Source organism: Mytilus californianus, unplaced genomic scaffold, assembly GCF_021869535.1.
Source record: "Mytilus californianus isolate M0D057914Y unplaced genomic scaffold, xbMytCali1.0.p SCAF_2, whole genome shotgun sequence".
NCBI lineage: Eukaryota > Metazoa > Mollusca > Bivalvia > Mytilida > Mytilidae > Mytilus > Mytilus californianus.
This window is the reverse complement of record NW_026262668.1, coordinates 61,326,714-61,351,533: the sequence shown is the minus strand read 5'-3', so window position 1 is coordinate 61,351,533 and position 24,820 is coordinate 61,326,714. Positions and strand designations below refer to the sequence as shown.

Below are 24,820 nucleotides of genomic sequence, written 5' to 3'. Positions count from 1 at the left end.
CATATCACAAAGGGAAAGCTGGGTTTGAGTTTGGGGGTAATTGCCCCAAATGTTTAGGAATTTGGGGCCAAAAAGGGACCTAAAAACAAGCATTTTTCTAGTTGCCAGACAATAACTTGTGTTCAAGTGTATGGATCTCTCTGAAATTGTACTGCAAGGTACCGTACCACAAAGGGAAGGCTGGGATTGAGTTTGGGGGTGATGAATCATAAAGGGGTTCAAAAAATTTGGGGGAGCGATTTTTTTTTTTTTAAATTTTCCATTTTAAATTGGTTATTTCTGATTTATATATAAAAGCAAATAATAATGATATGGTTTGAATAGGTAAATTAAATTTTTTTAAGTTCTTGGACCACATTCATTCTGTGTCAGAAACCTATGCTGTGTCAAATATTTAATCACAATCCAAATTCAGTGCTGTATCAAGCTTGAATGTTATGTCCATACTTACCCCAACTGTTCAGGGATCGACCTCTGCGGTCGTATCAAGCTGCACCCAGCAGGGCATTTTATTGCCAATATTACAGGGTTTTTTTCTAAACACCTTCACATATTGAGTTGATTTTTGATATGTGAGTCTACTATGATGAGTTACAGACTGAGTTTATGTTTAGTTCTGCTCCGCTGATTTTTGCCAAAATTAAGGGCTTTGGACTTTGAGAATTTCTTGAAAATAACAATTATACAGATTTTCATTCTCAAATTTTCACTTCTAAAAAAGTGTCGTCCCTACACATCTAGTTTTATTAGGCTTTATGTGAGTGTAATATAACTTGTAATGCTTATTCAGATCAATCCCATACCAACTTCTAGTTTACGGAAATACTAATTTTTTCTAACACATAATGGTCATGTGTGAAATTTTCGTTGCATTTTTTAAGGGAACTTCAAATAAGACCTGACTGAAATTTGTTATAAGGCTTCATATGAACATGCTATACAGTAAGATGCATTTTGAGATTCATCGCTCATCAACTTCCTGTTTACCAAATTATACTTTAAAGCGGGGGTATCATTTGTGAACAATAGATCATAGTTCTACTTGTTTATTATAATGATGTCACGTTATTGTTAGCTTCTTTGGAAACACAACTCTGTTGTAATATATAACCATACGTATTTGTTGATCTTTTATCCTTAGGTTTCAAGTTAAAAATCATACTTTTTATGCCCCCGCAACTGAATGTTGGGGGGCATATTGTATTACCCCTCTCCGTCCGTCCGTCTATCCGTCTATCCGTCGGTCTGTCTGTCCGTTCTTTCATCTGTCCTTCAGTCCGTCTCTCCCATTATGGGTATATAGTTATTCCAGATAACTCCTACAGTTTGAATGCTAGGAAGTTTTCACTTTGCTGGCTGTTTTTACATATATTGAAGGTGTGCATGTGTTCAGGGTTTTGATTTTTATTGATTTTTTCTCTTTTGGGAGATAGTTAAACTTTGTCATTTTTGGAGTATATACTTGCATAAGAGGTGCATAGCATTTCCGGATAACTCCTCCAACAGTTTGAATGCTAGGAAGTTTTCACTTTGCTGGCTGTTTGTACATTTATTGTAGGTGGTCAGGGTTTAGATATTTATTAATATTTGCTCTTTTGGGAGATAGTTGAAATTTGTCATTTTTGGAGTATTTACTTGCATAAGAGGTGCATAGCGTTTCCGGATTACTTCTCCTACAGTTTTCAATGCTAGGAAGTGTTCACTTTGCCTGCTGTTTGTACACATATTGAAGGTGTGCATGTGATCAGGGTTTTGATTTTTATTAATATTTGCTCATTTGGGAGATAGTTGAATTTTGTCATTTTTGGAGTATATATTTGCATAAGAGGTGCATAGCATTTCCGGATAACTACTCCTACAGTGAATCATAGACCTATGTGCTCCCATGCTCAACTTTGTGTATTTTAAAATAGCACTTTGCATCTACAGGGGCATCATTTGTGTCTCCCAGACACAATAATATCTCAAAGAAAGTCCTACATTGACTTTGTTGTAATACAGTTACTTCAGAGTTTAGTGCGGGGGCATCATTTTGTCTAGTTTTTTTTTTTTTATTAATATGTCATTTATTCACTATCGAAATTTCCTTATAAGATTAAGAGAAGAAAAAAGCAATAAAATACTAGTACTGTTAAACATTTGTACAAAAATGGACATTATTTCCTATCAGATTTGTGACTTTTTTTCTTGTGACTTTTATCCTTTGACCATTTTTCCTACTAAAGTTGTGACTTTTTTTCCTGTGACTTTTTTCCTGTTTACCGTATTATTACCTGACTTCAGAGGTGTACTGAATTTGGTTTCGAAAACAGGCGGAAGCTATCCTCATCAGACCATTTCGAGATCTATAATTTCTATCTTCTTTCATAATAGATATAAGAAGATGTGGTATGAGTGCCAATGAGACAACTCTCCATCCAAGTCAAAATTTATAAAAGTAAACCATTATAGGTCAAACTACGGTCTTCAACACGGAGCCTTGGCTCACACCGAACAGCAAGGTATAAAGGGCCCCACAAATTACTAGTGCAAAACCATTCAAACGGAAAACCAACGGTCTAATCTATATAAAAAACGAGAAATGAGAAACACTTTTGAACCACATCAACAAACGACAACTACTGAACATCAGATTCCTGACTTAGGACAGGTGCAAACATTTGCAGCGGGTTTAAACGTTTTAATGGTACTAAACCTTCACCCTTATCTGAAACAATAGACTAAGTGTAACATCACAACATAGAAAGACACACTATAGAATATCAATTGAAATGGCTTAACTCAATCAAAAGACATATTAACACCAGTGAACATATTCTGAACAAATTTGATCTATGATACAATGTCAATACAAAAAAAAAAATAAACTAAGGGAAGAGTAATTAAAGTAACATGTTATACCGCTGTGAAAAGTTAAACAATTTAAGAAAAACAATATGCTTGAACAAAAATATCAGCCATTTGTAATTACTTTTAACACAGTTAAATAAGCCTATTTGAACTGCAGTACATGGTAGGTAGCAATATTATAGAAAATTCGATTCAGTTGTAGCTCTCCAACTCTTTCGGTTCTTATACATCCTAGGCTTTCAAATATTCGGCTTTAGGCGTTCTTGAAAGTATATTCAGAAAAGTGCTTCGGACAAATAAAATTTAGAAAGTTGTTTTCATTTATTGATTGAAAACAAAATTACGACTTTATTCAGAAGCATGTTAAGGTTGATTGTCTGTATACCACCATCTTGGATTGTACAATAGCAGTACACATTGGCTCTAGTTCTGCCTATATCTGCAAATTTTGAGACAGATTTGCCATTTATGTGTAAGACTATTCATTGTATAAAGAAAAACAAGTGATTTATTGCATTATCCAAATGTTTAAATATTCCAATATATTTGTGTTTTTTTAGAATTAGTTTTTCAACTTATACATTTAAGGGGAGATAACTCTTATAGCAAAAATTTTATACTGGAATGATAGTGAAATTTTCTTTTTTTACTTGTAGCAAAAAAACAAGTTCGGTGGCAACATTTTTTGTTGTTGTTTTTTTAAAGCATGTTATAACACCTATCTTCTCATATTCTATTTCAAAATTCTATCTCATAGATTTCTTTTAATTCACAAAAATAGTTTTTTTTATGAACAATCTTTGTAAATTTGGGCAATTTTGCACGACTTGTAGCTTGAAAAATAGCACGGTGACCCATACTTTTTTTATATTTTTGAAAAAAGCAAAGTAAAATCTTCAATTTTGGAAAAGTATAAGAAAATTCTATCTGAGGAAATATATACTGATGATCTACCTTAAACAATTCAAAGTGACAATCACTCTTGTGGTTTTTATGGTATAAATTTGTTCGTTATGCCTGCTTATTTACGAACAAATCTGCTGTTACTAAAAACAATACCTCTAACATAAAGAAAGAAGATACCTATTGGTCATTCAAAAATCAGAAGTCCAATCCTGAAAACAGGGTACAACACCATTGCCAAACTTAGGATAGATTTGTCAACACGGTCACTGGCCAACCTTTGAATAATTTAGTGATTGGACATCATTTATATAGTGGAACGCGAGGTAAACGATAAATGCCAGCTTTTTCCCTTTATCTTTAGACGCGTCTATATGAAGTCTGTGCCTCGTAAAAATAAAAGAAAAAGTCGTTAAGCAAAATGATGGTCACAGCTGATTCCTACAGGAAAGCCGATTGTCTGTTGAACGTGAGAGAAGCAGCAAATACAAATTTCAAGCAAAAACATGTGAGGATAAAAACTGTATAGAAGTTGTACTGAATGTTTGACCCTCTTTAAGACCTCAGTTGAAGTGATGCTGTCCAGGATATCCACAAAACTTTGGTTATGATTGTTAAGACATCTACAAGTCATAGTCAATTTAATCAAAGTGAGCGACCCACGCGCATGGGAGCTTCTATTTTGAACAATTTGTGTTGAACATTTACACCTTTTGAATAGCCACTATCGGTTCCGATGTCCTTGTTTTATTGTTTGATTTCATAGTTTGAAAATTGCAAGGAGTAAACGAGGCACTTAAATAAAGCGTAACAAGAAGGTTTACAATTCATCTTTATTGACTATTTTTAAGTTGTTTTTTTTCTGATTTGGAGTACTTCAATCTTGTTATATGTTCGTGGTCTTCTCTCTGGATCCAACGAATGTTTTCCTTTTGGTATCTTTTTTCGTGCATGCACCTTTTGCAGTCATGAACAATATAAGCGGATGTACAAGTGAGGTCACTAATAACAATATTATAAATATTTTAACCTAAAATAAAAAAAGTTAATTGTATAATAATAATAATAATAATAATAATAATAATAATAATAATAAAGAGACATTTTGAGATATTTCATTTTTATAAGTATTAACTTTTATAAGTATTAAACCTGCTCGTGAAAAGGTTTGCACGTTTTACTTTCATTTCTCAGCTAAATTAAAAATTCAACAAAAACATTTATAGCAAAAACTAAAATATGTAGCAGTACACTTCAATAGCCTTGGATCATGGCTTAATCTCGGGATCACGTTTGAAACTGTCACAATCGAGTGATTCGAGTCAGGAACCCAGGTCCCCTTGTGTGGTTTAATGAACATATTTCATTTTTTTTTAAATGCTCAATTTTGATTTACAGAAAATGACACTACATTTTGTATTTTGTGCAGCTAATGAAGCCTTGGATTATTTAATATAATATATAAGGTCTTGTGATGTGTATATGGTTGATTGGATAATTAGAAAATGTTAGATGCATGTACATGTGCATCAGATAGTTTAGGTGTTGCTCACATCAAAAGTCAATTTCTGGATCCTTGTAACTTACCTCTGCTCACAGTAAATATCAATAGTTTCAATTTGATTACACCATTTCGTAATAAGTATGTTTCTATTATTTCTTTCTTTTGTCTGTTTTACCTGAATATGGTTAAAAAATAATTCCTTTATTGCAAATTTTATAATTGCCAGCTTACCTGATATTGTGCATTAGTAGATTGGTTGTACCACAGAAAAATTGCGTACTGTGACAAGGAAAAAGTTCCACCAGTACACAAACCCAATGGAAATATAACATTGGTATGTCTTAGCGGATATCTAAAATGAAAAAAAGTATCTTTAAATATTGGATAAACTGTAAAGAAGTGTTTTCTAAAATTGTTGTGAAACAGAATTAAATGTGGACATATTCAAAAGTCACTTTACATAATTTAAGTCACCGTATTTATTTTCATGAACAATGGAGTTCATAATAAAACATCATTCTTTTCAAAGAAAGAAAAATGTATCGATATCTAGAAATGGATAATGTTTTATTGGGCGGGAGAGGGAGCATTGTTGAGATCATCCTAAGTATCTCCCCTGAATTTAAGATATGTGTAAAAATAATCTTCCTTGGTAAAATTACAGATTCTTTGATCAATTAAGCCTTTAATGTCGTTAGGGAATTTTTCAAATATATCCTTGAAAATTAAAAAGTATTTTTTTTTAATTTCTGGTGTATTTGAAATAGTTATAAATGGATTGACAAGTTTTCTACAACAAATCACAAGTTGAATTCATTTAGCTTGGCAAACCTGTTTATAACATTCAATTGTATTGTATATAATACATTACACTCGGAATTTGCCGTTAAATCATTTTAAAACCATGCATGCAGTTTCTTCCACTTTACCCATTATTTATGCTATGTATCCACTGTAGATAGATATATTTTCAAGGAAATACTGATAATCTCCTAATTTTAATTAGTTTGAATATATTTCTGCTTCTCTGTTAGGCACGAGGACTGATCGGCTCGGAGTCAGTACTATATGCCAGGGTAGCGTGGCATGTCTTCCAGCGGAATGTTACCCGATACATTAGCACGTTAAGAACCCGGATCAGTTAAAAGCAGGGTTCGTATCATTCTGAACTTGTCCTGATATGCACATACCATTTGCCACTGGACGTTAAACATCAATTCATCCATCCAACCAACTATCCATCATCATGCTATCAAAGTGATGGAGCTTTTGGATGCAAATTAATTAAGCGAAACGATCAAAAACCATCTAACTGTTATAGTACAAAAGTCACTCTGACATTATTATTAAGTTTAAAACTCTAAGGGCAATGGAAGGAGAATAATGATATTCGAAGACAGAAAAAAATAACACAGACATTGAAACGGATTGAAGTTGGAGAAGGTAAGTGATTATTTTAAAAGCCGAACATAAACCCACTTGCTTATAACTACATCTTATTCATTTGGTCTAGGGTGGATAGTTGTCGCATTGGCAATCATACCACATCGCATTAATTTCATATAGATAAAAGTTTAACATATATACATACGCTGAAACTACATATAACATGGCTGAACTGAACAGAAATGAACGAAATACTGTAAATACAACAAATTCGATGTACAGCGTCGATTCAGAGGGGAAGAATGACAAAATCTGAAGCACAATTCCCAATATACTGACTGTAGTTAATGGCAAAATGTTTGGCAGGAGATTTCGTTGTATCATGACTTTTCTATCTGGAATATAGAAATCATTTGCTTGATGCATTTATTAATTTAATACAATAGGACTGACACAGAATTGATTAATTTGTTAATAAAATGCAAAAAGTTTCTAGCATAATGTCCTGTTAACTACAAAATCTGTTGAATAATTGATGCTTACATGACTAGTCAATAAATCTACACTGAATCAAGAAACACACTATTTACAGATACAGATAAAGACAAATCTATTTTGCTTTTTGTCGAGCCTTCGACTTTTGTCGAAAAAGCGAGACATAGCGATCCTACATTCCGTCGGCGTCGTCGTCGTCGTCGTCGTCGCCGGCGGCGTCCACAAATATTCACTCTGTGGTTAAAGTTTTTGAAATTTTAATAACTTTCTTAAACTATCCTGGATTTCTACCAAACTTGGACAGAAGCTTGTTTATGATCATAAAATTATATTCAAAAGTAAATTTTGTAAAAAAAAATTCCATTTTTCCGTATTTTACTTATAAATGGACTTAGTTTTTCTGCCAGTTAACATTACATTCACTCTGTGGTTAAAGTTTTTAAAATTTTAACAACTTTCTTAAACTATCCTGGATTTGTACCACACTTGGACAGAAGCGTGTTTATGATCAAAAGCTAGTATCTAGAAGTAAATTTTGATGAGATTTTGTTCCATTTTTTCCATATTTTACTTATAGATGGACTTAGTTTTTCTTCCAGTCAACATTACATACAATCTGCAGTTTAAGTTTTTAAAACATTTATTAGATTCATAAATTATCCTGGATTTTTACCAAACTTGGACAGAAGCTACTTTCAATCAAAAGATAGTATAGAGGGGAATATTTTTATTAATTTTTTCCTCATTTTTGTTGAGCCTGCGATTAACACCAAAAGTAGGCGAGACACTGGGTTCCGCGGAACCCTTACGAATTTTTTTTTAAATTGCTTCTGAATAGAAACAACATCGCTTACAAGTTGACCCATGAAACAGGAAAGAATTTAATTCAGAGGTTGTTAAAACATGCAATAACAGTTTCGATAAATAATATGTATATGTGTTACATTACTAGTATTGTTGATTACAAATTTCATTAGTAAACGGATATATCACACATACCTTTAAATAGCTTCCTCTGCCATTCTGCCATACTTCCCGGCAGGAATGCTGTCACTAAACCACTAAACATAATGTAGGATAAAACGTTGGTGAAATAACTTACTGCAATAAAGAAATAAAAGTTTAAGAGCCACATCCTACAAAAAAGAGTTGATTTAATTGATTGTCACATTTTTTAATCATTTTATAAATATGCAATATGGCGTCCGTAAAATGGTATACATTTAAGTTAAACAAGTCAAAATATTTGTTATGTGGTAAAGTCTTGATATACTACTGATACATTGGTGTTCGAATTATGCGGAAAAACATAAAAATTTTACAAACAATGCAATTGGATAAAATTATTCTCAGTTTATTTTTTTAGAGTCAATTTTTAAGTTTGCCTGTGCTCATTAGCGCGTCGGTCTATATCTGAACGGAAATAGCTGAAAATTTTGGGGTGTTTTTCTTTGAACTATCTGATAACATGTTAAGTAACGTATCATTTATCATTTTACTGTTATCATTGATAAACTTAAAAGTATTTTCTCTGTTACTTTTGTGCACATTAAAATATTAAGGTTGTAGTATCAATGCATACAATCGAAGCCCTCTATAGTCTATTTTCTTGTTGTATATTCCATGACGCATACTAGTACACCAAGTCGCTTTAATTCGTTATCAAAAGGATATATCCGGACCTGCAATTGAGTGCCAGAGCGCGCTCCAATAATTGCAAAACTTAATTTGCCTCTTTTGTAGATCTTTATTGGAATAAATAGAAGCGTGCGTTGGCTGCGACAAATGTAGACTAAAAATATCATTGAATTCTACGATTGTGATAAAAAAAAAACGTATTTACTAAATTGTTTCAATTATATTTTTAAAGATTAGTACATGTTCTAATTCTTTCATATGAAATCACCTTAAATAAAAAAAGATGTAGCCAGATTCACCACTTAATTCATATACACTCAAATTAAGTTCTTTTAATACTTCCCAGTCTATGTAAACATTCACAAATGAACTTTAAAGACGCTGTAAACAAATACCAAATTTCGATTTAAATGAGAATTAACTGACCTGCTTAATTCACCTTTTTTTAGCAACCGAAAAATGGCAGAAACTGTTTGCAAAACGGCTATATGATTTATTTTGTTCCCCAATACATCAATGGAATTTTAAAAGAGAGGCGAAAGATACCAAAGGGACATACAAACTCATAAGTCGAAAATAAACTGGCAAAAAACGAAAAAAAGACAAAAGACATCAGAATACAAAACACGACTTAGAAAACTTAAGACTGAGCAACCGCACTAAAAACTTGAGGTGATTTCAGGTGCTCCAGACCCTGTTCCACATTTGACACCCGTGAATATATATATTCAAAATGATATGAAATGAGTTTTAAGGTTAAATACAACTATATTAGTTTCGTTTGTATACATGTTGTAGACAAGTACATGTTTAGCCTTTGTTGTATCTAGCGGCTTTCCTTATTATGTTACCATGCTTTTGAGAAAGAAAAAAAAATACCTTGATCAGGAACTGCATTCTGTAATCTGCTATTAATTGTTCCAATGTAGTACAGGAAATTCAACATGAAAACTGACATTAAGAATAGGAAAGAAATTGTTGGCAGGGAACATATACTGTCTTTCAAAGTAGGACCTTTGTTCACAGTATCATTTTCTTGGTTTGCATTGTATCTTTCAAACGAGTCATCTAGCCCTAAAATGACAGATATTAACTGTATGAAATAAAAACAAGAGGACAATGCATGATAATTTGAGAAATTCAAACGCGATAATATTATAAATAAGTTTCATAGATTTCACACAGCTCTTTTTTTTATCAAGACCTAGGTCAGCCACGTGTGATCATATCACCCATAATTTCATCAAAACACCAAAGTAACACCACATAACAAAACATTCTGCTATATTTAGTTTCCAATAGTCTAAAACCGTTATTGAATATCTGTGTCACCACGGATGCGATCCACTTGTCGTAGCCACAATCCCGTCCTCTTTTCCTCGGTTGCGACATCAATTAATGAAACTTATCACCGGATTGATTTACTTGCCGTGAGCAACACGACGCATGTCACTAGTGGAGTGCAGGTACTACTTACTCTTCCGTAGCACCAGAGTTCACCCCTAGAAGTAAAGGGGAAGCTTTTGCTTCAGTTTTCAGTGTTGTTTTTTTTGCTATTCTATTTTTCAATTTCTGTGTCTTGTCTATTCTTTGAAAGAATACACCAAACGTATAAAGTGTTATTTCAAATAGAGTGTATCGTCAGCTCAGTAGTCAGTGCTTTATACTAACACGATTCACAACATGCTGTTCTTAAACTCTCTTTCGATAAATTAAGAAATTATTACGAAACTTAGGTTGCAACTCCCTTGGGCAAAGTCTAGCTGTGGTTGATTTGGCTATTTTAAGAGCTCATTTGGTTATAAAGCTCCTCAAATTTTCAAGTATTCATACACCTTTCAAAGTATTGGTTTTGACCGTTCCTTCTGAAAATAAATACAGAAAAGTGCTTTGGAGCACCAAATTTATAAGGTGTTATTTTTTCATTTCACATTTTTGTCAAATTTTAGGGTAAGTGAATTTCTGTTTCTCTATCTTTAGTTTTCTGTGTAGTGTTTGTCTTTTCAAATTTTTTTTCGGTCATTGTGTTGCGTGTTTTCTATTCAGCTTCAGGTTTTTTTTGATTTTCCGATTTGTAATTTCTCAAACCATTTTAATGATTATTTTGAAGATTGTTCTCCATAGACACAAACAAAGTTGCACAATTTTACCCATATAGGCAGTCTTATCAAAGCCATCGGTAAAGTAATTTGTAGGTACCACACATGCAATCTTTATATCATAAAAGCTTCATATGGTTGAGCGATTTGTAGGAAGAATTTTGCAATAGTAAAGCTAATTTGGAGGTATCATCAATCCTTACGCTATCATATTTGTGCACCTTAAGATTTAAACTCCCTCTGGCAAAGTTGATCATAGATGTATTTGACTATTATTTTTAGGTATATTTTTTGTCATTTAGCTCTTCGACTGTTTAGTTTGTTATACATCCTTGGCTTTCAAATATTCGGCTTTTAGCTGTCCCGATGAGGATAAATCCAGTAAAGCGCTTCGGACGCATGAAAATTATAGTGTTGTTTTTAATTTTTCAAGACTATAATAAAATGGTTGTTTTTTTATGAAATAATCTGTTGTCTTACCTTTTTCTTTTTCCAACAAAGTGTCTGCATTATTGGAATTTATTTCTTCAGCTATTTCTGGTTTCTGATCATCTAGTGGTTTTGTGTCAAATTTTCTATGCAACATAAGACTACTACCAGCGACAATAATATGTAATATGACAAACCCAATAAACGGATATCTATATGGAACACCATAGTCATGGAAAACCTGAAGAAATATCAACTGATGATAAAAACCCCATTTTAATAGGTAAATCAGCATCTCCTTTTATTCACAATCGTTGTCTATATGCACAGAGATAGCCATCGATGATTATGAAGAGACTTTGAACAAACACAGTAGTTGCAAGTTACAGGTACAGACTAGATCTGATAAATTAACGTCCTCCTCTCTAGAGATAGCAGTGTCAAGATAGATAAGGATACAAATAAATGAAATATTTAAAATAGACACGCATATTAGAACAGTAGTTTTCAGAAGGCTTTTAGATAATTACTTAAAGAAGACTTCTCCAATCTCATGTACAACTTATTGAATAATACCGTGTATTTTCCTTCAAAGACATGTTTTTGTATCAATTGTCGACGAAGAGAATCGTTTAATTTCAAGGAGGCTATTTTGATCTTGGTTGTTAGATATGAGCTGAACATATCCTGTCACTCCCTTTAACATTTAAGTAATTTCTAGTATTTCATTGAATTGTTATTTCGTATTCATCTACTCTATATTATCATTTTCTTATAAAAATAATTTCCATAAAAGATAAGGTCAAATAACAATGTGATTTGTTTGACACTTCATATGTATTTCCTGACATAAACTAAGGTAAACTCAGACTTCATCGAAAGAATTTTTAAATGTAACTACATGGTTATATAAATAAATCATACAAATATTAAAGGGGCACGAGCTACGAATTTGACAAAAAATAGAATATGATTTTTGTTTGTTGAAACATTCATAAAAGTGAAATATGGATATAATGTTTTGCTATTAGTAGTCAATTTGGATCAATTTCGTTAAAATAAGATAAAAAACATCGCTGATGTATTAATCCTTGCAAGTCAATAATTAAACTCATTTGAATCCATATTCATGCAACCTTTCATGTGACCTTTAGTTGAGATTGTGCACATGTAAAGACAAAATGACAAAATTGGAAAGTGAAACAAGGGAGCATCAAAGAATAACCATTTTTTACTGGTCCGGCTCAAAAATTCATTCTTGTACAGGTAAAACGATACTTTACATATATTTTAAACATATAACATGAAATCAAACAGAACAGGAAAACTTTGATTACATATGCTCGCTATATATTTATATTCTTGTATTTATCGGGTTATGTCATCTCGATGGATATCTAGATGGCGTCTGGTCTAAAAAACGTACTAAGTGCTAATACATTACAGAGAGCCCATGCATTGTAAATTGTTTCTTTTTTACTTTTTTCCTTAAGTCAAAACAAGACAATAAGAATATCCATACTCTTGCTTTGCTTATACGTATAGTCATTTGAAAAGTGTCTAGATCAATACACCGTATTTATAATAACAGTATGTGCACAAAATAATAGTTGTCATCCCTAAGAATACTAGTTTTGGACTTTGTAAATTCAAAAAACCTTTTATTAAAACCTTTATATGTTTGAAAATTAAATAAAAGAAATAAAAAAAAAAAAAAAAAAAAAAATGCACTTGCAATTGTGATTATAACAGGTATTGGTGGAGGTATTTTGATGACAGATATTTGATGACTTTATTATCTATTTATATTGCCTATATTCATTTGACTTCCGATCACTAGTAGATTTTAAGCTGAACCTGACATTTTGGTCTTATTAATTAAAGCTTGCCATGCATATTGTTTAGACACCTGTCTATTGTTGAAGACCGTAACTATATTGACTTCGGGTTGTCTTTGGTTAATTTGTCGTTAGGTTACTGCCTGATTAAAGAACTACCATAATTTCCTATAACTTATTAATAATTCCAATGCCTAGTATGTATATTTATTCACAATTAAGATCTGTTCATTGTATTATCTTAGTGTTTGAAGGAACTGTTGTTTGTTGGTTTGCACAGAACAAAAAATCGCGAATTATCTGAAATGACCGAACAGTACGGAACTGACTGCAAGCGAAATACATGTATCTAAAAACTACCGAAAACATAAGGATAATGACTGAAAGTTTACACTAACACTTTATAAATTTCGAGCGCCAGTCGAGATTTCCTTGATTTATCTCCATTAGGAACACCCATATAAAAAAAAATTTGAAAGGATTTATTATTTTTAACAAGCTAAATGGCCAAAATGAGCATTAAAAAAAATTAGAACCTTAGTTTTTAATAATTTGGTAATGAACAATAGCTTAGACAAGACTTTATATGATCATTTTTGAATTTCAGATGATATTCAGATAAATTGACAATTCAAGACCAAAATTGTTTCCCTAGTGATTGACATTTTGATGTAAATAAACCGACGGTCTCTCCAGTAATGAACAAAAAACGCGTCATGTATCATCTAAACACCATGATATAAACCATTGTTTCTAATGATAACCACTTACTTTTACTATCCGAAATGTAATAACCGAGGAATCACAAGCACCACTAAGAACAGCAACATATAATCCAGACCCAATGGTTAAAAGGGAACTTATCTGTAAAGACAAATCCAATAAGTTAGATTTATAGATTATAAACGCCCAATACTAGATAATCTGAAATGCTTTAAAAATATTATTCATTTTAAGAATAAACCAAGCTGAAACTGACCTCAATAAACGACCTTGATTATCATTGTTATAAAAGGTACTTTGAATTATCTTAATTCCTAAACCTTATCATCGTCGCTGTTTACCTGCTATCGTTCTAACGTAAGGTTTTAATTCATTTCATAATTTTAACTGTCACTTGCAGATTTTCAAATATGAAATAACTTAACTTCAACAGTGTATCAGTATAAAAGAGATAAGATTTTGAAGTAAACAACAAATTTTTATCACAATCTCTTTGTTTTTAGTTTTGCCGGAGCTTAACCTTGGCCTCTGATTTACAGAAAGTCAATAAAATTAGAGATAAATCCTTAAGAAAATCATATATTCTTTAAACTCTTATTATGTTTGATTTCACAAATTGTTTTAAAAATAAAAAATTAAATATATGGAATGAATGTACATAAGATTCATGTATATTAGGTAAAACAGACTAGAAGCGAAAACTCACATCTTACGTTAGTTACAAGCTAAACAAGGCGGCATACGGTTAAGGGAAAATGATTGGTTGCGTGAGTTCGAAAACATGGTTCAAGGAAAAATCCCGTTGAAGGTAAAATAAAAACATAAAAAGAATAATTATTATTTATACAGACCAAGCCTTAATAAACTCAGCACAGGCTTATAATTTTGTATGACAGACGCTAGTTTCGTCTAGAGAAAACTCATCATTTACGTTCGAATGAAAAAAGTGAAAAAGTCAAAATAAATTATGAAGTTGAAGAGCATTAAGGACTCAAAATTCATAATAGGTTTTGCCAACTACGGGTGAGTTAATTTAAACCTGGGGTTGAAAGTCCTTAGTATTTTGAAAAATTCAAAGTTTTGTACACAATTAACATATAATACGACCATACCGATGATAATTCATATCAACACAGAAGTGCTGCCTACTAGGCTGATGATACCATCGGAGAGGAAACCTCAACCAACAGTGACATCGACCCAGTGGTTGTTAATAAACTCTTCAAAGATACCAGGCTTATAATTTTGTACGCCAGGCAAGCAAACGTTTCGTGTAAAGAAGAACCACAATGGTGCTCGAATAAAGAAAGTGAAAAGGTCAGACAAATTACGAAGAACATTGAGTACCCAAATTTCCTAATGGTTTTGCTAAATACAGCTTCGGTAATCTATTTCTGGGGGAGAAATCCTTAGTTTTCGAACTATTCAAAGTTTTGAAAACAGCTAATTCATAAATATAACCATATCAATGATCATTCGTGTCAACACAGAATTCGAAGTGCTGACTACTGGGCTGGTGATACACAGTGGTTGTAAATAAACTCATCATAGATACTAGGCTTAATATATCATGCAATAGCTAAAGGTCTCATGATAATACATATATGTGAAATTATTGATTTAAAAATAGGAACAATGTAAGACTTTTCTATTGAAATTAATGTTTTTTAACAAAACTTTTGTATACAAGTTTGATAAAAGTATTATAAAAAAAATTCCTACCTGTAGATTTATTACCAACAAGCATATTCCACCAACTCCAACACATACCATGCCCGGTATAATCAGAAGTGGGATGTCTGTAATTACCAGTTTATTCATTAAAGCACACAGTACTACTTTATATCAACATTACTATCTTAACTGTCATTTACACAGACCTATGTTTGTGTCCTTTTTGGTCATAATAGCTCTTCAACTGTTTCGGTATACATACATCCTTGGCTTTCAAAAAATCGGCTTTTAGCGTTCCTGATTAAGGTAAATCCGGAAAAGCGCTTAGGAAATTTATAACGTGTTGTTTTCATTTTTTAATATATAATATGGTGATTGTTGTTTTATAAAAAAATCTATTGTCTTTCCTTCATTTTATGCATGATTAAAATACTTACTTTGCATTATTCTTCATAGACATTCAAATGCTGATCATATTTTTGTTTCTAGATTTAATTATATCTGAACTATTTTAGTTGTGAGACCATGACAGAGAGATCGATTCTTATTTACTAATACCGAGACTAAAGACCGAAACCAAGATTGAGTTTTTAGAAACACAGCTTTTGGGTTGTTGTTCTTCATCCTTACATAATGTCTTCAACGATGAAAAAATATATATCTTCTATCGAACTTAGCGCCGATTTAAGCGGTGCATTGATGTTCATGGATAATCGCTACATATAGCTCTGAGTATAGCTTTTCAACTTTTGGTGCATTTCAACATCCCATGTTTGGTTTCAAGCATCATGGAAGAGAATGTATTTTTGAAGTAAGAATATGTGGATGATATCAATTTCGGTAATTTGAAATAACAATTGCATGCAATACCACTGACTTCATCCAACAACAGTTGGACTGAAAGTCATTTTTCCGAGCGTCAATGGTTTTGTATTCGAATATATCAATATTACTGAATATTTTTCAGTTTAAAAAAACAAAGTAAAATTACTAGATTATAAAGTCTTTAGCCAAATTTGCGAAAACTTTTGGAAAGTTGAGTTTTCAACGTCGTAGGTAATTTGTCTTTCCAACTGTTTTGTTTGGAGTGCCACTGATGTATCTTCGACTATATTTAATGTGTTTTATTATCCTCCCACTGCACAGGTGTTCCTAACTTGTGATGGATTTTTAATTAAATTTCATTTCACTTTTTGATTTAGGGGGTGGGACCTTTTAATGTTTTTTTGCTTTCCAATGTATAATACTCTCAGAGTTCCAGTCTGAGGTTCTGATGCAAACCCAACTGACATGAAATAAATTTCCCGAATGTCCATATCGTGTATCAAATTAATTTCAGGTCATTGTTATTTTTATTCCTTTTACCAAAAAAAAATCTGTCCAAGCTTTAATCATAATGATTCGGTAAAGAGATACCATAAGCTAAATATATGTCTTAATTATGATTCAATTGATGTCTCTATTTTGGCTTTCCTCGAACAGTTTGGTGAAAACATCTGACCAGTTGAACAGTTTGGTTTTATTAAACTGATTACTCTTTGTAATATTTTGTTTGGATCTGCAATGGGTAGAGGGAACAACTTACAGTCAAGTACCAGTAGTATATCTACTCACCTTGATTTACAAAACCAAGAAATAAGCAACCACAGCATATTAAAACTCTGAAAAAAATTGTATCCAGCATTGATAAAAAGAGTGATATTCTATTCGGAACATGCAAACAGTAATACATGCTATCATTAGTAATAAGACACAAATACACGGAAATATAGTTTGTACAAGAGAGGCTGAAGACAGAGATGGCAAATTCAAACTCATAAGTCGAAGCCAAACTGGAAAGCGAAACAAAAAAAAAAAAAACGAAAAACTGAGAGACGAAAAGAAATAGGCAACAAAACACAACATAGAAAATTAAAAACTCAGCAAAACAAACCCCTATGAAAACCGGAAGTTATCTTAGGTGCTCCCGAAAGATAAGAAGATCCTGATCTACATGTGGCATCTGTCTTGTTGCTCATGTTAGTACAAAATCGGTGATAAGTCTAATTTGGTAGGTCACATTCTCGGAAAAAAGGGCTGGAATGTGGTAACAACAATTGGAACATAACCGTCGTCATCTGTGAATCAGATTTTCCATAACGGTCAACCAACTCGTGATAACGTTCGTAAAATTTTGAAGTGGATGAATTTAACTTCACCACTTGGAACTCTTGGTTTAATACCTTCCTTGTAAACAAGAACCCTCTATAAGGAAATGTAAGCTCTAGAATATCGTATCAACTGGGAGATCTATGCTCCATGTGCAGGCGCTGCTGGAATGTTGCCACACAGAAATCGAAAGTGCACAATTGGAAAGCCGAAATCATCTCTTTTGTCGTAATGTTTTGTTATCAACCCACCCGCATTGTCAATTTCTAGATGAAAGTCAAGATATGAGACAGACTTAACTATATCTGTTGCATCCTTTATTTCAAGTTCGATGGGATAGATGTGTTCAACATAGTCACCAAACTTTGAATGTTTTAGTTAGAGGACATCCTTTTTTTAGCGGAAAGTGAAGTTAAAGGATAATGCTAGCTTCTTTTAATTCTTCCTAAGAATCACCTGTTTGATGTCAGCCTCATACGAACAAAGGAATAAGTCGACAAGAAGAGAAGCACAGTTTGACACGTCCTCCAAACGTAAAAAAATATGTTGTCAATACAAAAATCAAGCATCTTGATTATGTCAGTTTTAGAGAATTTTTGGTTTGAATCAGAGCGATTTTTACAAAGTAAGATTTATCTCTCCTTAAGACAATATACTTGTTTGTACGTTGGCCATTCTTTTTTATGAAACGAAGCAAAGACCAATTCCTTAAATTTGTTTTTCAGTTTGTAATGTAGAATATTAGTGTAAATTGTCCAATTGTCGGATATGATAGTATTCGGAAACCGGCTAGGAAACTTTAAGACGTAACATTTGGTTAAAAATCAAGGTGAATTCCGACATATCAGGTAGACTGAAACTTTTCATTTTCATCCGTTGATGTTAATGTAATGACCAAACATTACAATCAGATTATACTTTGTGCTTTCGTTAGCCTTTAACTGTTTCACACATGTACACATTTATGTATGTACTTTGTGTTCTACACCTATATATAATCAAAAATCAATATCCTTCCTAGTTATATACATTTTTACATGATGTGTACCTGTATTTTTGGTTGTGTAAACTACACTAAGAATAGGTACATATAGATTCCACGTTGTTACACAAATAAGCAACCAGGACCTTTGACACAGGAAAATGAACACGACATGTTTATTAAAATCATTATAGTGTCTAATCGTCTTTCTCACTTTAATGCAATTCATAAATATAACTTTGTATATAGTACTTACGTTTCCCTTTTTTCAAAATGAAACTTGAATATTTGCATACTTACATCGATAGGATTTTTGGACCTGTTACTCCAAATTTGTATATCAAAGGACCCCACCATACAGACAATAAAAAGATGGGTACCATGGATATGGAATACAGAAGGTGCAACTGTTCTTGTTGTTCTTTGCATGCATTTCTGTGTATCGTTGTATTTTCTAAAGAATCTGTTGATAAGTTTTGTTCACTTATCGCAGTATATAAACTTTCAGTATTATTATGCGGAACTTTTGGCAATCTACTCAACATCAAAGTAACGGAATTATTTCCTGCTAAGTTTGACGAAAGTTTGGTTGTTTCGCACAAATCGATGTAAAATCCATAATCAATTAAAATATAAACATACGAACTCCATCCAGCATATAGAACTGCAAACAGCAATGATTCAAGTATTGCGACACATATAAAAAGCAGTAATAGGCAGTTACATTTTACCATTTTGTACTTGCGGATTGTTTAGAAAACATATGTATATCAGTTATTTGTTGTGATATACTTTAAATTTCCGACATGTTTTTTATTTCCGACATGTGTTAACTGATGCATTAAGATAACTTTGTTTACCATTACATTCAACCATTAAAAGATATCAATTTGCAGGTATATACAATCTTCAGAAAATCATGTGTTATAAAATAAACATACGCTTTATAATATTCTCATTTTTAGCTCAGAGTTTGGCGTCCGTCGTCCGTTGTCGTCCATCGTTCGTCGGCGTTAACTTTTACAAAAATCTTCTCCTCTGAAACTACTGGGCCAAATTCAACCAAGCTTAACCACACTCATCATTAGGGTATCTAATTTAAAAAAAATTGTCCGATGACCCCGCCTGCCAACCAACATGACCGACATAGCTAAAAATAGAACATATGTGTAATGCAAGTTCTGTCTATCATCTTGTAAACCGCTATGAACAGAGAAAATCTGACATGACACAAATGTTCAAAATGATGAGATCTACATATTGTCTTTTCACTTCAAAACTGTCAGACGATTTTTTATATGAATTATTGCCTTAATTGACAAATTTTACCGATTTTGTTTCATGTTTGCCTAATATCTGAAAAACTATAATAGATAGGGAGAATCTTTATATACAAAAAATGTCAAACAAGACAAGATCTACCAATAGGTTACCATGGTCAAAATCATCAGTCGACTCCTTATTAGAGTTATTACCGTTTAATGACGATTTTTACCATTTTTTTGCGTTTTTGCCTCATATCTTAAAAACTAAATTAGACAGATAGAAACCTTAAATGGCAAAAATGATCAGCAAGACAAGATCTTCAAATAAGTCAAACATGACCGAAATTGTTAGTCAACTCCTTATTGAAGTTATTGCCCTTTGATGACGATTTTTCCCATTTTTTCCTATCATCCTGGCAACTGTAATAGATAGAAACTTTATAAAGCACTTATGATTACCAAGACAAGATCCACAAATAAACCTTAATGGCCAGAATCTTCAGTCGACTCGGTATTGGAGTTATTGCCATTTGATGATAATTTTTAACATTTTTTGGCATAGAGTTTATTCCTTTTAATGATGATTTTTTACTAAACAGTGGCCATTGTTGAAGATGCAGTTGAACGACACTCTTTAGAGGCTCTATTTTTTTTTTATTAATATGTCATTTATTTACCATTAAAATTTCATTATAATATTAAAAGAAGAGAAAAGCAATGAAATACTAGAACTATTAAACATTTGTACAAAAATTTCCAATCAGATTTATTTGCCATTTATTTTTTTTCTTGTGACTTTTATCCTTTGACCTTTTTTCTTACCAAAGTTATGACTATTTTTTCTGTGACTTTTTTCCCGTTTACCGAATTATTACCTGATTGCAGAGGTATACTGGAATTGGTTTCAAAAGCAAGCAGCTGAAGCTATCCTCATCAGACCATTTCGAGATCACAATAGTTTCTAATCTTTCATAAGCCTGTTTGAACTGAAGTATATGGTAGGTAGCAATATTATAGAAAATTTAATATCTTAGGTTGTAGCTCTCTAAATCTTTCGGTTATTATACATTCTAGGCTTTGAAATATTCGTCTTTATGCGTTCTTGAAAGTATACCCAGAAAAGCGCTTCGGACGAATGAAATTTAGAAAGTTGTTTTAATTTTTGTTTGATAGCAAAATTACGTAGGTGATTCATCTTCGTATTTGTACTTGCAATGGCTAACACGACGGTTGCACCTAGTAGAGCAGGAACTTCTACCTTACCATAGCACAGGAGTTCGTCCCTTTTTTTGATGGGCTTAGTGCTCCTCAATCGTTAGTCTTCCGTATGGAGTTTTGTTATTCTTATGTGTCTGTTCGATGATTTTCTCTTTGGCAATGGTGCTGAACCCTGTCTTTATTGGACTTCTGATTTTTTATCTTCCTTTTTATTAGAGGTATTTTATTTAGTAACATCAGCTTTGTTCGTAAATTAGCAGACATAAAGGACATATTAATACCAGAAAAACCACAAGGGCGATTGAGAGTTTGAATTGTTTAACATGCTTCTTCCAGACAGCCAAAACACTTGGCTTGTTATGATTGTTATTGCATTTATATGTATAGTCATTGAAGGCAATCTCATCAAAGTGAGCGATTTACGCTCATGGGAGCTGCTAGTTTGAACATTTTAAGTTGAACATTAACACCTTTTGAATGGCCAATACCAGTTCCGCTGTTTCTGTTTATTGTATTTTATAGTTTGAAAATACAAGGAGTAAAAGAGTCACTTACATAAAGAATAACAAGAAGGTTTACTATTCATTTTTATAGACTGTTTTTTATTTTTTTCTGATTTGGAGTACTTCAATCTTGTTATAAGTTCGTGGTCTTCTCTCTGGGTGTAACGAATGCTCTGCTTTTGGTATCTTTTTTCCAACATGCACCTTTTGCAGTCATGAACAATATAAGCGGATTTACAAGTGAGGCAAGTAATAACAATATCATAAATATTTTAACCTGCAATAAAAAGTTAATTGCATTGGTATAATAATAATAATAATATAGATATATTTTGAAATATGTCATTTTTATAAGTATTAACCATATCAAACCTGCTCGTAAAAAGGTTTGTGCGTTTACTCTCATTTCTCGGCTAAATTTAAAATTCAACGAAAACATTTATATCAAAAACAAATATATGTAGCAGTACACTTCACTAGCCTTGAATCATGACTTACTCTCTGGTTCACGTTTAAACTGTCACCATCGAGTCAGGATCACACGTCCCTTTGTGTGGTTGAAGATTATTTAGTCAATTTATGGATCCTTGTAACTTACCTCTGCTCACATAAGTATGTTCTATTTTGTCTTTTTTACCTGAATATGGTCAAAAAAATTCCTTTATTGCTAATTTTATAATTGTCAGCTTACCTGATATTGTGCATTAGTAGATTGGTTGTACCACAGAATATTTGCGTACTGTGACAAGGACAAAATTCCACCAATACACAAACCCAATGGAAATATAACATTGGTATGTTTTAGCGGATATCTAAAATGAAAAACGTATCTTTGAATATTGGATAAACTGTAGAAGTGTTTCCTTAAATTATTTTGAAACATAATTAAATGTGGACAAAAGAAAGAACAATGCATCGATATCTAAAAATGGATAGCTTTTTTATTGGGCGGGAGAGGGGGCATTGTTGGGATCAACTGCTTCTAGAAATGAAACAGAATAGTGTATAACTTTGTTGATATTAAGTTATATTAACTTTAAGTATCTTCCCTGAATTAAAAATATGTGCAAAAATAATCTTCCTTGGCAAAGTAACAGATTCTTTGATCCATTAAGCCTTTAATTTAATGTAGTATATTTCTCAAATATATCATTGAAAATTAAAAAAAGTTTCTTTTTTTTTAATTCCTCGAGTATTCAAATAGTTATAAACAGATTGACAAGTTTTCCATAATATATCACAAGTTGAATTCATTTAGCTTGGCAAACCTGTTTGTAACATTCAATTGTATTGTATATTATATTATACATGTTATACTCGGAATGTTCCTTTATATCATTTGAAAACCATGCATGCAGTTCCTTCCACTTTACCCATTATGTATGCTATGTATCCACTGTAGATGAATATATTTTCAAAGTAATACTAATAACCCATATAAATAAGAAGATGTGGTATGAGTGATAATGAGACAACTCTCCATCCAAGTCACAATGTATAAAAAGCTAACAATTATAGGTCGAAGTACGGCCTTCAAAACGGAGCCTTGGCTCACACCGAACAGCACGCTTTTAATTAGTTTGAATATTACTGCTTCTCTGTTAAGCACTTTGACTTAGGAATTTATGAATAACAACAAAGACTTGTTGGACTCGGAGTCAGTAAAATGTGCCAAGGTAGCTTGACATGTTTTCCAGCGGGATGTTACCTTATACATTAGCACGTTAAAACCCGGCTCAACATGCCGAATTAGTAAAAAGCAGGATTCGTATCATCTTATGAAATTGTCCTGATATGCACATAAAATTTGCCACTGGACGTGAAACAACACTTCATCCATCCAGCTATCCATCATCATTCTATCAAAGTGATCGAGGTTTTGGAAGCATAATTATCAAGCGAAACGATAGAAAAATATAACTGTTATTATAGTACAAAAGCCACTATGACATAATAATAAAGTTTTAAAACTCTTAGGACAGTAGAGAGAGAATATTGATATTCGAAAACCGAACAAAAATAACACAGACATTGAAAAGGATTTGGGTTAGAGTGATTAGTGATTAAAAGCCGAACATAATTCCACTTGCTTACATCCACGTCATTTGGTCTAAGGTTGATGGTTGTTGCATCGGGAATCATACCTCATCGCCGTAGTTTTGTATATATAAGAGTATAACATATATACATACGCCGAAACAACATATAACATGGCAGTGCTGAACAGAAATGAACGAAATACTGTAAATACAACAAATTCCATGAACAGCGTCGATTTAGATGGGAAGAATGATAAAATCTGAAGCACAGTTCCCAATATACTGACTTTAGTTAATGGCAGAATGTTTGGAAACAGATTTCGTTGTTTTATAACTTTTCTATCTAAAATATAAATATAATTATCTCAATGTATTTATTTCGTCAATACATTAGTACAGAAACACAATTGCGTAATTAGTTAATGAAGAGCAAGAGATGAAGTTACTAACATATTTATAAATTTACTAATAACTGCAGACTAATGGAAGCTTACTTAATTACTCAATAAATCTACATTAAATCAAGGAATAATTTATTCACAAATATAGCAATATACAAAGAAAAGACAAATATATTCAGCTTTACTTTCTAATTGCTTCAGAGTAGAATACATCATATCTACCAGTTAACCAATGAAATATTAAGATCTTTGATTCAGTGGTTGGTAAAATATGCAATAGCAGGGATATGATGTGTATCTGTATTACATTACTAGTATTTTTGATACGCATATACGACATATAATTTTGAATAACTTCCATTGCCATTCTGCCATACTTCCTGACAGGAATGCTGTCACTAAACCACTGAACATAATATAGGATAAAACATTGGTGAAATAATTTACTGAAATAAAGAAAAAAAGTTCAAGAGCAACACTTTAAAAAAATGTTGATTTGATCGTCACATATTTTATTGATTTTTTAAATATGCAAAATGGCGACCGTATTATGATATACATGTAGCCCTTTTTCTCGTATCAAACATAAGCTAAAAGAACACTCCAAGGAATTTATTTTTGTCCCGGCTGATAAGGCTGCCAATAATATCATTATTTTTTGACGTAAATTTTATATTGAGGTTCTGAAAAGAAAATCACAAGTTCACCAACATTCTTACTGACTC

The 24,820-nt window shown here is 32.2% G+C and overlaps 1 protein-coding gene across 1 annotated transcript; it reads right to left on the bottom strand.

Moving 5' to 3' along the window:
* Positions 1-4,572: 4,572 nt before the first annotated feature.
* Positions 4,573-19,721, bottom strand: LOC127730164 (equilibrative nucleobase transporter 1-like). Its single transcript, XM_052238419.1, has 10 exons — positions 18,970-19,721; positions 17,154-17,200; positions 15,588-15,664; positions 13,914-14,006; positions 11,356-11,545; positions 9,656-9,850; positions 8,138-8,239; positions 6,849-7,038; positions 5,489-5,609; positions 4,573-4,783 (listed from the first exon to the last, which is right to left on the bottom strand). The coding sequence occupies exons 1-10, from the start codon at positions 19,401-19,403 to the stop codon at positions 4,640-4,642; spliced, it is 1,593 nt and encodes a 530-aa protein (XP_052094379.1). The 5' UTR covers positions 19,404-19,721; the 3' UTR covers positions 4,573-4,639.
* Positions 19,722-24,820: the final 5,099 nt, after the last annotated feature.